This window comes from Lithobates pipiens, unplaced genomic scaffold, assembly GCF_037356315.1.
Source record: "Lithobates pipiens isolate NorthernLeopardFrog02 unplaced genomic scaffold, aLitPip1_a1.2 Scaffold_27, whole genome shotgun sequence".
Classification (NCBI taxonomy): Eukaryota; Metazoa; Chordata; class Amphibia; order Anura; family Ranidae; genus Lithobates; species Lithobates pipiens.
Window position 1 is genome coordinate 214,428,155 of NW_027507788.1, and position 16,895 is coordinate 214,445,049.

The window sequence follows — 16,895 nt, forward strand, 5'->3', positions numbered from 1 at the left end:
TTACTATGCATCACGCTGTAACCCAGTGTTTCTCAACTCCAGTCCTCAAGGCGCCCCAACAGGTCATGTTTTCAGGATTTCCCACAGCAGAAACGGCTGCGGTAATTACTAAAGCCGTGAAACTGATCAAATCACCTTTGCAAAATAATGGCAAGCCTGAAAACTTGACCTGTTGGGGCGCCTTGAGGACTGGAGTTGAGAAACACTGCTGTAACCTATACATTCTGCACAGGCCTAGGCCTGCCTATAGTGGATCAGTGATGTGTATTTGGGGGTCGAGTATCTATACCTGACATCTTCAACCTGCTGAGAGGAATCGGAGGATAGAGCCGGCTGACTGCAGAAAGCCTCTGAATTCTTCCCAGGCCGCTGGACTCGTGGAGTTTTTTATACAAGTACTTTAACGCTGGGTCAAATCGCCTGTATAAGAAAGAAGAAGGTTCTCAGAATCCTTAGAACTACAGAAAAGAAAAAAAAAAAGAAAAATACACACACACAAAGAAAGATCTGCAAGTATTACTATCAACCAACACTTAAAGGATAAGTTCTCATCTTCTCAACGTGTTACGCCTGTATTTAGGGTGAAACATGTTGACCAGCCACCCCCCTCACCCCTTGTGACAAGCGGGCAGGGAACCTTCTCCCCGCGCCAGCTGTCACAATTTAAAAACAGGACAGCCGTGCGGGGCTCCACCCATACGGCTGCGTCATTCATTCACAGAGTTCTGGGAATGAATGCCTACAAGTACTGTCAGCCATTGTGGCTGATGGCTTGTAGTTTTCAATGAACTGCGAGGACGCTGGTGCTTCCTGGACTTCAGTAACTGCCCACCCGTATTGGAGGTACAGATCGACAGTGTACTGACAGTCTGCAAGAGCCTGACATTGACCCCACGATCTGCTGATTGCAGATGCAATGCTTTACAGGCTTTATAGGCTTCCACAAAAAAAATAAAAATCTAATTATTTTTTTTACCTACAAAAGAAATGTGCATTTGTTTATTTTTTATTAAAAGGTGAACCTATTCTTTAACCACTTCTTAACTGTGCTATAGCCGAATGCCAAATCACACATTGCTGGGACGGCGTCACATGAGGTCCTCCCGTGATCGCACTTCCTCAGCGCCACGCATATGGCGTGCTCCGTGATCAAATTATCCTTAGGACGCAGCTTATCACAGATTGCGGTAAAGTGCCAACCACAGCACACTTTTACCACATGATCAGCTGTGTCCAATCACAGCTGATCATGAACTAAACACATCTCATCGGTAGTCCTTTCCTCACGCTGACAGCACGAGAGGAGAGCTGGTAACTGGCTTGTGTAAAAGGGGACATCTACACCGATAATCAGGGCACCGATTACCAGTGTCCTGATTTTTAGTGATGCCAAACAGAGGCCACCGGTGACGCCAAACAGAGGCCACCGGTGACGCCAAACAGAGGCCACCGGTGACGCCAAACAGAGGCCACCGGTGACGCCAAACAGCGCACATCAGTGAAGGAGAAAAATTACCTGTTTGCAAAAAAATTTAACAAACTATGATTTTTTTTTTTTGTCTTTTTTTTGCTATTTATCAGAAAAAATAAAACACTCAGGTGGTGAATAAAATACCACCAAAAGAAAGCTCTAGTACAAGCATAAAAACAAGATTCCCCCATATATCACTTACTTGTAAAAGCCGCATACTAGCGGCTTGCTGCGTTTCTCCGCCTCATCGAAGCATGCTTCTACAATCTGTGTGCTGGTACTGAGGAGATTCTCGCACAGGACTGCTTTCCCTTGAAATGAACACACAGAGATCTGTGGAAATATTGGTGAGTTCCACGTATGCTTTCAGTTTACATGGCAGCTGATACAACCCCAACAAGCTGCCCAAATCAGCGACAGATATTAGAGAGCTACAAGTGTCTCCCTTCCAACGATCATCAGGAGCTGTTTTGATACATTTCCACCAGGGAATCAGAAAAGAGGTCTCAACACTACAGAATTAAAAGGGTTGTAAACCCTAATTCTATGCATGAAGGTGAAAAACCTTTTGTGCTGCTGCAGCCCCCCCAGAGCCCCCCTTTTACTTACCTGAGCCCGCTCCTTCCAGCAATGGCGACGAGCACAGCAGCTCCAGCCGATGTCTCGGGTTCTCATTGGATAGATTGATTGCTGCATAAGCCATTGGCTCCCGCTGCTGTCAATCAAATCCAGTGAAACGGTGGCCGAGGGGCGGGGCCAAGTCCTGCTATCTGCATCAATGGACGCAGCAGCATGGCTCAGGATCGCGCCCGCACAAGTGCCCCCAGGGAGAGAGGCTCTCCGAGGCGGCACCCGAGAAGAGGAGGAGTCAGGTGCTTTGTGGGGGGTGGGGGGGGGGGGCACCAGAAGAGGAGGATCAGGGCCGCTCTGTGCAAAATCACTGCACAGAGGAGGCAAGTATAGAGATTTTTTTTTTTTTTTTAAATAACAAACAACACAAACCTTTACAATCACTTTACATGGGAGCTCCAGAGATATTTATTCAGAGCCAATGGAAGCATTTACATACTGTAAATAGAGGCGTTGTATAAAATGCACCTTACACAGATATCACTCTGTCACTTCATCCCAAAGACATACCAATAATTTGAGCAGGCCGTCTAAGCATGAACCTAAAAAGGTTGCCAAGAGGCCTACAGCAACATTAAGGGCCAGTTCACACCAGATGCAGTTCCGTGCGCTTTTTTTCTGCACAAAATGCAAGCACAGTGTTTTCCACGTATTCCAATGGCTCTAGTTCACACCATGCGAAAACTGACTGGATGGTGTGAACTAGAGCCATTGGAATACATGGAAAACACTGTGCATGCATTTTGTGCAGAAAAAAAGCACACAAAACTGCATCTGGTGTGAACTGGCCCTAAAGGAGCTGCAGGAATATCTTGGAAGTACCGGCTGTGTGGTCCACGTGACAACAATCTCCCGTATTCTTCATATGTCTGGGCTATGGAGTAGAGTAGCAAGACGAAGAAAAAAAAAAAAGCATGTGGGAAAATGTGTTCTGGTCTGATGAAACCAAGGTTTGGCCATAATTCCGAAAGATATATGTTTGGCCCAAAAACAACACTGCACATCACCAAAAAAACACCATACCCACTGTGAAGCATGGTGGTGGCAGCATCATGCTTTGGGGCTGTTTTTCTTCAGCTGGAACAGGGGTCTTAGTCAAGGTAGAGGGAATTATGAACAGTTCCGAATACCAGTCAATATTGTCACAAAACCTTCAGGCTTCTGCTAGAAAGCTGAACATGAAGAGGAACTTCATCTTTCAGCATGACAACGACCCAAAGCGTACATCCGAATCATCAGAGGAATGGCTTCACCAGAAGATGAACGTTTTGGAATGGCCCAGCCAGAGCCCAGACATGAATCCCATTGAAAATCTGTGGGGTGATCTGAAGAGGGCCATGCACAGTAGATTCCCTCACAACAGTTTTGGAGTGTTTTTGCAAAGAAGAGCGGGCAAATATTGCCAAGTCAAGATGTGCCCCGCTGATAGACTTATACCCAAAAAGACTGAGTGCTGTAATAAAATCAAAAGGTGCTTCAACAAAGTATTAGTGTAAGGGTGTGCAGACTTATGCAACCGTATTATTATTTCTTTTTTATTTTTACTTCCCTCCACCTAAAAGATTTCAGTTTGTTGTTCAACTGAGTTGTACAGTTTATAGGTCACATTAAAAGGTGGAGAAAGTTCTGAAATTATTTATCTTTGTATCTTTTTTTTATATCACAAAAACCTAAAATTTTACCACCAGGGGTGTGTAGACTTTTTATATCCACGGTACATCTTTTTTCACACAGCCTAGTCAGCTTAGATGTTAGGAGGGGGCAGGGAGCATTTTTAAGACTAGTTCGGTTTAGGCTGGAATTCTATTTTAAATCACAAGACTTGCTAAGCAGAATTTGTTCCTGATAAAAGATGCTGTTCCTTTAAAGCATGTTATAAAGCACATGACTTGTGCTGTGTCATTTGCCCCCCCCCAATCACCTGAAATACCTGGCTGATCCTGCCAGTTTCTGCCCTCCCCCTTTAAACTGACCACAGTGTATCATGGCTGCTGAGCCCTGACACCGTGGCCAGTTTATGTGCCTCTGTCATCTGCTCTCTCCTCTGTGCTCCCCCCCCCCCCCTTCCCTGCCTGTCAGCTCTGTATCAGTGCCCTCTCCTCCTGCTGCTCAAATGACTGTACATTTTTTTTTAACAGTATCCTCTGTTTATTCATGTAAAGTGCTCCTGTGTCTGTGCCTTATAAAAAATAACGCAGCTATATACCTGTTTACAGAGTGGCAATAGGCACTCACATGACCTGCTGCCTCTCTCTTCTGCCCCTCCTGGCTGACATCAGTGGGGGGTCCTCGGCCCCACCCACTGCAGCTGTCAGGCAGAGAGAGGAGAGAGCCGGCGGGTCATGTGAGCTCCAATCGGTGTTCTGTAAACAGGTATATAGCTGCATTATTTTTATAAGGCACAGACACAGGAGCACTTTACATGAATAAACAGAGAGGATACTGTGGGTTTCACTTGGTGGGTTAACAACCACTTTAAATAAATCATTTGTCAGATAACTATTTTCACATATCAGTTAAGCATTCAGTTGTTTGCCTTGAGTTCAGCTCTAAGTAGAAAAGAAATCTGTGCTTTGATTGGACACCTACAGTACGTGTTAATGTGGCTGGGTCAAGCAATCCAATGATACTTACCAGCACGTAATGCTTGTAGGGTCAACCGGGCCGCTGCGACTGGCGGACAGCAGATGACGATACCAGACACACTGAAAGGCATGATGGACCAAACATAAGGTAAGAGAAAAAAACAGCAACATAACAGAAAACGCAACAACAGCCATGCAGCAGTCAGAATGTGAAGAGGATCTCAAATATTACTTCCTGGCAAATTTTGCCAGGATAACAAATGGTGTCCCTAGTGGAAGCAGACTGTACTTTTTTTTCCCCCTTTTATGTCTTCCTACCCAGCCCAGGCGTCCCTTTAAACACACAGGTGTCAAACACAAGACTCTGCATGTAGCTCACCCCTGAACCCTGCACTTCGCATCCAGCGCACCCCTGCACTTCGCATGCAGCGCACCCCTGCACTTCGCATGCAGCGCACCCCTGCACTCCGCATGCAGCGCACCTCCGCATGCAGCGCACCTCCGCACTCCGCATGCAGCGCACCTCCGCACTCCGCATGCAGCGCACCTCCGCACTCCGCATGCAGCGCACCCCTGCACCCTGCACTCCGCATGCAGCGCACCCCTGCACCCTGCACTCCGCCTGCAGCGCACCCCTGCACCCCGCCTGCAGCGCACCCCTGCACCCTGCACTCCGCCTGCAGCGCACCCCTGCACCCCGCCTGCAGCGCACCCCTGCACCCCGCCTGCAGCGCACCCCTGCACCCCGCCTGCAGCGCACCCCTGCACCCCGCCTGCAGCGCACCCCTGCACCCCGCCTGCAGCGCACCCCTGCACCCCGCCTGCAGCGCACCCCTGCACCCCGCCTGCAGCGCACCCCTGCACTCCGCCTGCAGCGCACCCTTGAACCCTGCACTCCGTATGCAGCGCACCCCTGAACTCTGCACACAGCGCATCCCTGAACCCCACACATAATGCACTCCTGGTATTTATTGCCCCTTTAAGACCTGCCTACTTTTAGTGCAATTTGACCACACCCACCATTCTCTGTGGTTCGGCGGGGGGCGTGGTTGAGTTTCTGCACCTATTCTCTGAGAAGAAAAAAAAAGCCCTGCATACATTTATATGGTCTTATAGACACAAAAGGCCCTTTGAGGACAACCATAATGCTGACTCGGCCCACAGTGAAATTGAGTTCGACCTCCCTGCTATAACAGGATTTATTACATCGGTATTGGCCAATCATGTGATCACATGATCGGGAGCTGGTTCGACCAACCACCAATCACTACTAGGGACCATAAACATAACTTGTAATCCGATCAATGTGCTGCGCTAATCGAAATAAATCCACAGTGATGCGTCAATAATAAATTAACAAACTTTCCTTCAAAATAACATATATGCAAAAAATAATATAAACAAGTGGACACTTGTGCAAATAATAATGCCAGTACACAGTTAAATAGAAAAGAGATAAAAACATTGCTTTAAAAATATATATAAAAAAAAAAAAAACAGGTGCAGTCCATTATTGTGCTTCTGTGCAAGAATCACCGCCGACGATCATCACCACCACTCCTCTGAGGCCCCTTTCACACTGCCGTGACTTGAAAGTCGTGTGATTTGGCTGCGATTTCAGGGAATGCCGGTCTATGGACCTCAACACGCAGCAAAGTCGGACCCAAGTAGTACAGGGACAGATATGAACGGTACTCATTGGAAATCTTGGGGTGCGACTTGTCCTGCGACTTTGCAGTCCCAAGTCGCAGGACAAGTCGCACAAGTGTGAAAGGGGCCTTAGGGTTGCTTAAAGTGCTCAATATATACACCCCACTCGTGCTCCCCTTTTGGGTGTATTCTCCCCTCCAGTTCCGGTGACCTCACAAGTAAGTTGAAATTCTCATCCAGACAAAGTGATACGTGTATCCTGATCTCCTTATGTCACCTTCATAATATCGCTGCCTGAAAATTCCGTGATCTCCTCCCCATCCGTGCGTTGATTAAACATGTAACCAATTGAGAATTCACATTTATTGGGCGCTTGTAACGCACCACACCCTTATCGCTTTTAAAAATACATTCAATCTCCTGTCTCCCTGATCCCTCACATGCTGTTGGGTATACAGCGTGTCCACCTTTGGGAACAGCTGCCGTGCCGTCCTCTTGCCCCTCCCCTACGCGTTACGCCACAGGACCACGTGGCTTCCTTAGAGGGAATTCCATTAGACAGGTTGGCGTATGTTGTATTTATATGTTCTATCTCTGCCATTTTTGTTGTGGTTCTGTGCCCTATTTGAATGACTGACTTGTATAGCGCTACCTATATGAACTGAATCGCTTCAGGGCGCTTTTTCTTGCCACCGGTGTCCATCTGCAGCTATTTATGCGGTCCTTTAACCTGTAGAGTCCCGACACACTTGCAACATTGACATACACATATTATGGCCAATTTTTTTGGACAGGGTCTAATTAACCTACCAGCATGTCTTTGGAGTGTGGGAGGAAACCGGAGTACCCGGAGAAAACCCACGCAGACACAGAGAGAACATGCAAACTCCAGGCAGATAGTGTCGTGGTCGGGATTTGAACCAGCAACCCTATTGCTGCCAGGTGAAAGTGCTAACCACTACATCTCCTCCGTATTTATGGAGTCCTCTGCCATATCACTGGCACGTCGGAGCATATTATATATTACTCTAGTTTCACCGTTTCAATACTAATGGAATTATAAAAACAATCCTTCTACTTAAGTTTAATTAACTTTTTTATACTGGTGTACTAGAGGCCCTGCTGGTCAGTAGAGCCGCACGATTCTGTGAAAAATTAGAACCACAAATTTTTTTTTTTTGCGCTTAGAATAAAGATCACGATTCTCGTGCCGTAAACCTCATCTTTCATATTATACAAAAAAATTTTACTTTACTGTTTAGTTTATTTTATTTTTTTTAATTCATTAAAGTGTATTTTTTTTTCCCCTAAACAAAATTGCATTTGAAAGCCTGCTGCGCAAATACAGTGTGATATAAAATATTGCAACAACCACCATTTTATTCTCTAGAGTCTCTGCTAAAATTTATAATATATATATATATATATATATATATATATATATATATATATATATATATATATATATATATAAATAAATGTTTGGGGGATTCCAAGTAATTTTCCAGCAAAAAATGATGATTTCAGCAAGTGTCAGAAAAAGGTTTTTTCTTCAAGTGGTTCAACTTCCCTCATTTACAGACAGATGTTCATTCCTTTCATCTAAAGAACAAAACGTTATGTTTTTAGTTAGCTCAATGGCTGAGGAATGTTGTGAAATTTGGCTGTTTTTTTTTTTTTTAGGGGGGGGTTGACGGCTGTCAACTTGAGCAGAGAACTCTGCGTAGAATCAGGAAAATGATTTAAAAGGGGTTGTAAGCCTTGGTGTTTCTTCACCTTTTCACCTGCATTAAAGTGAAAGAACACCCCTGGCAGTCACCGCCCCCCCCCCAGCCCCCCGTTTTACTTACCTGGGCCCATTCATCTCCTCGGCGGGGACACGCTGTCCCTCTCTTCACGAGGTCCCGGCTCTTGACTGGATAGATTGAAAGCAGCGCAGCCATTGGCTCCCGCTGCTGTCAATCAAATCCAATGACGTGGGCGCCGGGGGGGGGGGGGTCGGCCGAGTACGGCACTCGTGCCTGTGGACGCAAATGCTGGACTCAGGAGCGCACCCGCAAGGTTACCCCCCAGGGGTGCGCTTCTCCTAGGGGGTTATCTGATGTGGCAAGAGCTGTTATTTTTAAATAAATAAAAAACGATCCTTTACACTTCAATCTTCACTTCAAAGATCATGAAGGGGGAAAGAATCGCAATCTCGATTTTTAGTGATTAATCAAGCAGCTCTACTGGTCATGATTACAACTACTGATTTACATACCGATAACTATAAAATAAATGTACAAATAATTTTATAACACTAAAAAAGTATTGTAATATCCTAGACTCAAATTAAATAAAAATAAAAACAACTTAGCATAAAATATATTTATAATCTTACTTAAAATTTATAAAAAAACAAAACAAAAAAAAACTTTTTATTTATATGACATTATAATAGCCACTTAATTTTCTATACCCATAAACATAACTTGGCCAAACATTTGTGGTCACCTCACCATCACACCTATACTATATGGCAGGGATCTGCAATTAACGGACCTCCAGCTGTTGCAAAACTACAAGTCCCATCATGCCTCTGCCTCTGGGTGTCATGCTTGTGGCTGTCAGAGTCTTGCTATGCCTCATGGGACTTGTAGTTCTGCAACAGCTGGAGGTCCACTAATTGCATATCCCTGCTATATGGGCAAAGGGATGTGGACACCAAATGGTTGAGTTTCTAGTGAAAGGTTCTGGCAAAGTAAAACTAAAAAGGTGAAAAATATGTGGTGGCGAGGGGTTGAAGCACTCTTCCAATAGGCGCACGTTGCAATGACAACAAATGTCCAATGGTGGCCACAAACGGTGCAATAAAACGAAATGATAGATGTCTGTTTTGACAGTTGAATGGGATATTGATCGAGTAAAACAAAAATGGCATGGGTGATGAGCGATGACAGTGGCTGTTTTTAAAGTAGAGCTCCACTCAAAAAGTGAAAGCGCTGCTTATCTGACTCCCCCCCCCCCTTCCAGTGCCACATTTGGCACCTTTCGGGGGTGAGGGGTGGGAGCGGGTACCTGTTTTCGACAGGTATCTGTCTCCACTTCAGGGAGATCGTGCCACAATCACCTGGAAGTTTGGCCCCCCCTCTTCCTTCAACCGACGCCGGGCCCATCAGAAAGCGCAGCGTGCTTTGCGGACGTGCAGCAGGGAACCGGCTGCGAAGGCTTCACTCCTGGGTTCCCTTCCTACAAATGGCAGCGGTGGCATCCGAGAGCCGATGGAAACATCGGCTGGGGTGCCGACAACGCTGGATTCCAGGACGGGCAAGTGCCCCAATATTAAAATTAGCAGCTGCAGTATGTGTAGCTGCTGACTTAATTTTTTGCAAATTTGGTGGAACTCCGATTTAATAACGTAACAGTAATTGTAATGGAACGAATGGGTGGAATGCGTTTGTAAAGCACCTCATCCTGGAGTAGTACTAGAAAATGTATTGTTATGGCAAAAGAAGGTTATATGGTGCTCAAGGATGCTCACAGTAATCGGGGGTGGAGTTCCACAACCATATATTTGCCATGTGTCTTCAAGTCTACCTGGGGACGGGCATGGGGAAAATACCGGTACTTTAGTGGTTTACATCCACATTTATGATTTTGTTTAAGTTTCTAATAAAATAATTGTTTTTATATAATGTTAAAGAGGGATTTCACTGTGAAAAAAAAAATATTAAAAGCCAGCAGCTACAAATACTACAGCTGCTGACTTTTAATAAATGGACACTCACCTGTCCCGGGATCCAGCGATGTCGGCAGCCGAGGCCGATCGATCGCTCGGCTCTCGGCTGCTGCCGCCACCATTCTAGGTGAGGGAATCAGGAAGTGAAGCATTGCGGCTTCACTTCCTGGTTCCCTAATGCGCATGCGCGAGCCGCGCAGCGCAATAGGAATTGTCCGCGCTATTTCTGAGACCCGTGTGTGTCCCAGCAGACAGCGCGCAGGGACAGGAAGAGGCATAGACTCCCGTGGGAGTCTATGCCCGGAATTGGGTGTAAATACCTGTCTTTGTATAACAAGCACGCTTTACTGCATATACAGACTGATTTTACTGTTGTGGATTTAGTAACACTTTAACCACTTAAGGACCGCCTCACGCCGATATACGTCGGCAGAACGACTGGGCACAAACACGTAGCGGTACGGGATTCTTTAAGTGCCCAGCCGTGGGACCCGGTCCTGTGCTCCGTGAGCTCTGGTGTCCCGCGATCGGGGTCACAGAGCTGAAGAACGAGGAGAGGTCTGTGTAAACAAACCTCTCCCCATGCTTCCCTGTGTGGCTGTCACGATCGTCTCTTCTCTTTTATAGGGAAGGACGATCAGTGACGTCACATGCCAGGCCACGCCCCCCTACAATAAAAAAAAAAAAACATAACATCATACATAACACTACACTGCCCCCTTGTGGTTAACTCCTTCACTGCCAGTGTCATTTACACAGGAATCAATGCATTTAAAGCGGAGGTCCACCCTAAAGTGGACCTTCCGCTCATCGGAACCCTCCCCCCCTCCGGTGCCACAATCGGCACCTTTCAGGGGGGAGGGGGGTGCAGTTACCTGGATAATCCAGGTAACTGCACCCACTTCCGGGATAGCTCTCTGCGGAAAGGGGTGTAACTTACACCCCTTTCCGCAAGTGCGAGGCCCCTTCCCGCAAGTGCCCCGCTGCCTGCTGGGAAACACACAGATCCCAGAGGCAGCGGGGACCGTCCTCATTGCGCAGCGCGGCTCGCGCATGCGCAGTACGGAACCGGGAAATGAAGCCGAAAGGCTCCATTTCCTGATTCCCATATCCAAGATGGCGGCGGCAGCACTCGAGTGTCGATCTAGAGATCGGCTTCGGGTGCCGACATCGCGGGCGCGCTGGACAGGTAAGTGTCACTATTTTAAAAGTCAGCAGCTGCAGTATTTGTAGCTGCTGGCTTTTAAAAAAAAAAATAAAAAAAAACGCGGAGTCCCGGTGGACTCCCGCTTTAAATAGCATTGATTGCTGTATAAATGACAATGGTCCCAAAAATGTGTCAAAAATGTCCGATGTGTCCGCCATAATGTCGCAGTCACAATAAAAATCGCTGATCGCCGCCATTACTAGTAAAAAAAAAAAAAATTTTTACCAAAAATATGTAGAAGAATATGTATCGGCCTAAACTGAGGAAAAAAATGTTTTTTTTATATATATTTTGGGGATATTTATTATAGCAAAAAGTAAAAAACATTGCATTGGATTTTCTTTCCCTTTTATTTTTTTTTTCCTTCCTATCCCCCTATCCCAATGTTTTCCCCCTTTATGGTGACTCTTATGGTCACATTATGGTGATAGCATACGGTTCTTAGACATTAAATATTATCTATATATTGGATTTTTTTTCTTTTATCAATGTTTATATAATTTTTCTTAATTTTTTTGTTTCATGATTGAATGTCTGATTGTATAAACTCAATAAAAATATTTGAAAAAAAAAAAAAAAACAAAAAAAAAAACATTGCATTTTTTTCAAAATTGTCGCTCTATTTTTGTTTATAGCGTAAAAAATAAAAACCGCAGAGGTGATCAAATACCACCAAAAGAAAGCTCTATTTGTGGGAAAAAAAGGATGCCAATTTTGTTTGGGAGCCACGTCGCACGACCGCGCAATTGTCAGTTAAAGCAACGCAGTGCCGAATCGCAAAAAGGGGCTTGGTCCTTTGGCTGCAAATTGGTCCGGGGCTTAAGTGGTTAAGATGGGATTTCAACTCACTTTAGAGAGATTTTCTCTCGTTTCCTGTTATGTCTTTAGGAAAGGAAGTAAAATCTCTTCAACTGGGAAATGGGACAGAGGAAGAAAAATAAAAAAAATAAAAAAATAAAAAAAAAAGCTGGTGGGGGACGTTAAAATATTTCTTACTCTACTCAAAAGTGAAAAGATAACCCCTGCTGCAGGTTTATTTTAAAGCGGGGTTCCACCCTAAAGTGGAACCTCCGCTGATCGGATCCCTCCCCCCCCTCCGGTGTCACAATTGGCACCTTTCAGGGGGGAGGGGGTGGAGATACCTGTCAAAGACAGGTATTTACACCCACTTCCGGGCACAGACTCCCGTGGGAGTCTACGCCATTTCCTGCCCTGCCGCGCTGTCTGCTGGGACACACACGGGTCTCAGAGACAGCGTGGAGAATTTCTATTGCGCTGCGCGACTCGCGCATGCGCAGTAGGGAACCGGGAAGTGAAGCCGATTCGCTTCACTTCCTGATTCCCTCACCTCGAATGGTGGCGGCAGCAGCCGAGGGCCGAGCGATCGACCGGCCTCGGCTGCCGGCATCGCTCGAATCCGGGACAGTTGAGTGTCCATTTATTAAAAGTCAGCAGCTGTAGTATTTATAGCTGCTGGCTTTTAATATTTTTTTTTTTGGTGGAATCCCTCTTTAAGCTATCATACATAGACTGCACTAAAAACATTAACAGTGCAGCGTTCTTAAATAAAAAAAAAGCTGAAGTTTACCGTTGGTCGCCAAGGGCAATGTCCACATCCTGTTCGGGCAATACTCTCGTCTTGGTCAACAGTCCACCCCCAAAGGCTTTCTCCACTTCAGACAACTGATTCTCTACAATGTAATGCAGGTAACAGCCGTGTTCCTCTGTTAAGCTTCTCAACAACGCCCTGCTTCCATGACCCACGCCAACTACTGCTAATCCAATGCCACGTGTGCCAAAGCTGCCGACTGGTCGTCCGGGAACCATGCTATTGGTGGCTTCGGAAATGATATGCCTTTGGTTTACGTGTTTGTATGATATGGATGGATTCTGGACATGGATGGTGCCAAACGATGATGGGAGTGAGGAAGAGGTAGACGGTGCTGGATCTTCTTTGCTGCTGACTATGTTTGTGGTGGAGCTGATGGGGTTCAGAGTGCCGGAGATCCAGGAGGAGTGATGGTGGTGAGGAGGAGGAGGAGGAGGAGGAGGAGGAGGAGGAGGAGGAGGAGGAGATGGCACCTGGTTTGTGGTGCTAACAGAGTTACTGCTGGAGCTAGACTGCAGCACGAAGGAGGGCTGAGGGTGCCATGCCGAGTCTAGAGGCACTGGGATATTGCCAACCTGATCACCACCAGTTGAGCTATTAGGAAAAATAACATTTTAATAAATAAATAAGTAATCCACAGAATATATATATTTTTTCATTTAAAGAATTTCTAGTTTAGCTATCACTTTGCCACTGCGCAAATCAGCTTCTTTCTGGTCCTTCCCCGGTGAGATCTCACCTCCAGCACACACACATTGGTCTTGCCCTAGTAAGATCTGAATCCCTCCACCAGCACAACCATACATTGGTTGTTTCCTAGTGAGATTCCCACCTCCAACACACACTGATCTTCCCCCATTGAGATCCCTCCTCCAGCACACACACATTGGTCTTCAGCTGGTGTCCCCCTGCCAGCATAAACACATTGGTCTCTGCCCGCTGTCCCTTCTCCAGCACACACATTGGCCTTTACCCTGTATCCCACCTCCAGCACACACACATTGTTTTTTTCCCTGTATGACTCCACCAGCACATACACATTGGTCTTTACCCAGTGTCCCTCCTCCAGCACACACCACACATTGGCCTTTACCAGGTGGACCATGGGACGACGATCCCATCCCTTTGCCCTGGGCCTTCGAGCCAAGTTACCCATTGTCACTTACGACACTAGATGCCAGATACCTCCACTTTTTGGATTGAAACCTTCAAAAATGTGTTTCTTTTGTATCTACATATGCTTTACTGTTTTTCTCCCCTGCGTGGGACACTTTTTCTTTTTTTGCTCTCAAGCCTGTATCTTGATATTGTTTTACTCAATAAAAACTATTGTACCAGAAAAAAAAAAAACAAAAAAAAAAAACAGGTGAAACATCTCTAAGCCCACGTACACACGGTCGGAGATTTTGGCAACCAAATCCGTCGGATTTTGTCTGTCGGATTTAGTCCGACGGATTGTGTCCGAAACTGTTGCATACACACGGTCGGGCCAAGTTATCCGATTTAGCGGTTGCCAAGAACGCGGTGACGTAATTTCGTTACGACGGGACTACATTCAGGCTAGTAGCCAATATCTTTGATGTAGGAATTTGATCTGAGCATGCGTGGCACTTGGTCCGATCAAAATTCGCTACACATGATCGGAGTATGTCCGACCGGTCCAGTTGGTCGGGAAATATTTCCAACATGTTGGAAAATTGGGTCGGACGGAGATTCGGACGGAATCAGTCCGATGCATACCACACACAGTCGGATTATCTGACGACACGGTCCGATAAGACTCATTCCAACAGATTCTCTGACCGTGTGTACAAGGGCTAAGGCCTCGTTGATATGGGCTTACTACAGCATACATCCAAGTGAGGGCCATGTTTTCCTTCACCACACTATTCCTGGGCATGCGTGGGAGACCACGTTTCCTTTTCTTGAGGATAGTTGAGACTTTACTTTATTTTTTTACACTGGGGCATGTGGTCCCCTGAGTGTGTCCAGGCATATGTGTACTAGGGGTACGCTGTTCGTTTTTAACCTTGCATGAGACCTTTGGATATAATTTCATACGGCTTCTGCCTTGTGCAAGTCTTTTAACATCTTTTTGCATGCCAAAATAGGTGTGTGTGTGTGTATATAATATATATATATATATATATATATATATATATATATATATATATATATGCCAACATGTACTGTGACATACTGAAGCAGAGCATGATCCCCTCCCTTCGGAGTCTGGGCCGCAGAGCAGTATTCCAACATGATAATGACCCCAAACACACCTCCAAGATGACCACTGCCTTGCTAAAGAGGGTAAAGGTGATGGACTGGCCAAGCATGTCTCCAGACCTAAAATCTATTGATCATCTGTGGGGAATCCTCAAATGGAAGGTGGAGGAGCGCAAGGTCTCCAACATCCACCAGCTCTGTGATGTTGAGTTATTTTGAGGAGACAGAAAATTTACACTGTTATACAAGCTGTACACTCACTACTTTACATTGTAGCAAAGCGTCATTTCTTCAGTGTTGTCACATGAAAAGATAGAATAAAAGATTTACAAAAATGTGAGGGGTGTACTTACTTATGTGAGATACTGTGTAATATAATATTATAGTGCAATATAATAGATATATATTATATAGTGTAATATAATATATCTATATATATATTTTTTTTTATACACACTCTATTTAAGCAGTTGTATTCACTGGAGTTTATATGAGCCTAATATTGTTTCTTTTTGTTTGTTATACTTCTTCTATTGATATCGGCTTTGTCTTTTCTTTTGGGTTCTTTATTTGGAGGTTTGGGTGTCTTTTTTACCCTCTGGCGCCTTTAGGGTTATGGAGTTGAGTGACCAATAACTAATAATTAGAATGTCATTACATTAACAAGTTTATACACATTTATATACATTTCTACATATATACTAATTTTCTTTTATTATATATCCCGTCCTTTTACTATTTCAAATTTTTCAATCACTTCAATCTCGTTTTTTGCATTGTTGGTCAGAATTTTTGTGGGCTTTAACACTTGGAGTCCATTTATAGGTCACTCATGAGTACATTTAGGGGTGTTTTTTCTTTTTCTTATGTTTGTTAGAACTCGGTCAAACGTGTCTTATTTCTATACATTTCTTATCATGAAAAAGTATATGCACATTATTTTTCCTGACCTGATGTTAAGAGTTTTTATGAACAAATTTTGCTGCTCCGATGGACTTGGGCTGTCAGGGTCAAGATCATTCGCTGGTGTGTGGAATGCCATTTTATTGATTTATTACACCTGTTAGCGGCCCAGTGTTTCTCAAATCCAGTCCTCAGGCCCCCCCAACAGGTCATGTTTTCAGGTTTTCCATTATTTTTCACAGGTGATTTGATCAGTTTCACTGCCTTAGTAATTACCACAGCCGTTTCATCTGAGGGAAATCCTGAAAACATGACCTGTTGGGGGGGCCTGAGGACTGGATTTGAGAAACACTGAGTTAGCCTGAGTTTATAGGGAGTGTGCTTACAGGGAGGGGGGTAATCAGCAGCTAAAGCTGGCCATACACCTATAGATTATCTGTACATTTTTTATGGTTAGATGGAAAAAGTGCAACAGATTTCTCCATGTACACTAAACTGTGTGGATGAAGGAATCTCCCACTTTTTCCATTTAACCATAGAAAATCTGCAGATAATCTGCAGGTGTATGGCCAGTCTAATAAGCACAGGAGTGTAAAACGCATCTGCTGACCAGTATATACCATGTGTGTCCTATCACTGTTCTTATGGATTTGTGATAAAGAATTGCTTTTATTCCTGGAAGTGCCGCCAGCCTCCCTACCTTTTTCCAGGCATGGATAGGGCTATCTGCATAGGGAAGCAGGGAACACCTGCGTATACCTGCAGGTACAAACGCGGCCTTCACGTGGGAGTACTCTGTAGTACACCTGTGTGATCAAGGCCTTATAATTTAACTATGTGTTTAGCTGGCTGGGATTTTGCTTTGGCTCAGCAGGATACAAGTGGAAACTTATAAT

At 45.1% G+C, this 16,895-nt stretch overlaps 1 protein-coding gene across 2 annotated transcripts in view; it reads right to left on the reverse strand.

The window, feature by feature from the left end:
* Positions 1-221: 221 nt before the first annotated feature.
* Positions 222-16,895, reverse strand: part of LOC143933305 (uncharacterized) — a 31,428-nt gene continuing 14,754 nt past the window's right edge. The window contains exons 3-6 of one of the 2 annotated variants that reach the window (XM_077456181.1): positions 12,850-13,464; positions 4,736-4,806; positions 1,674-1,782; positions 222-420 (exon numbers count right to left, since the gene is read on the reverse strand). In XM_077456181.1, coding sequence (XP_077312307.1) covers positions 255-420; positions 1,674-1,782; positions 4,736-4,806; positions 12,850-13,464 — 961 coding nt within the window. In that variant the 3' untranslated portion in view covers positions 222-254. Of the gene's footprint in view, positions 421-1,673; positions 1,805-4,735; positions 4,807-12,849; positions 13,465-16,895 lie in introns of both variants that reach the window. The other variant, XM_077456182.1, reaches the window with a different exon arrangement.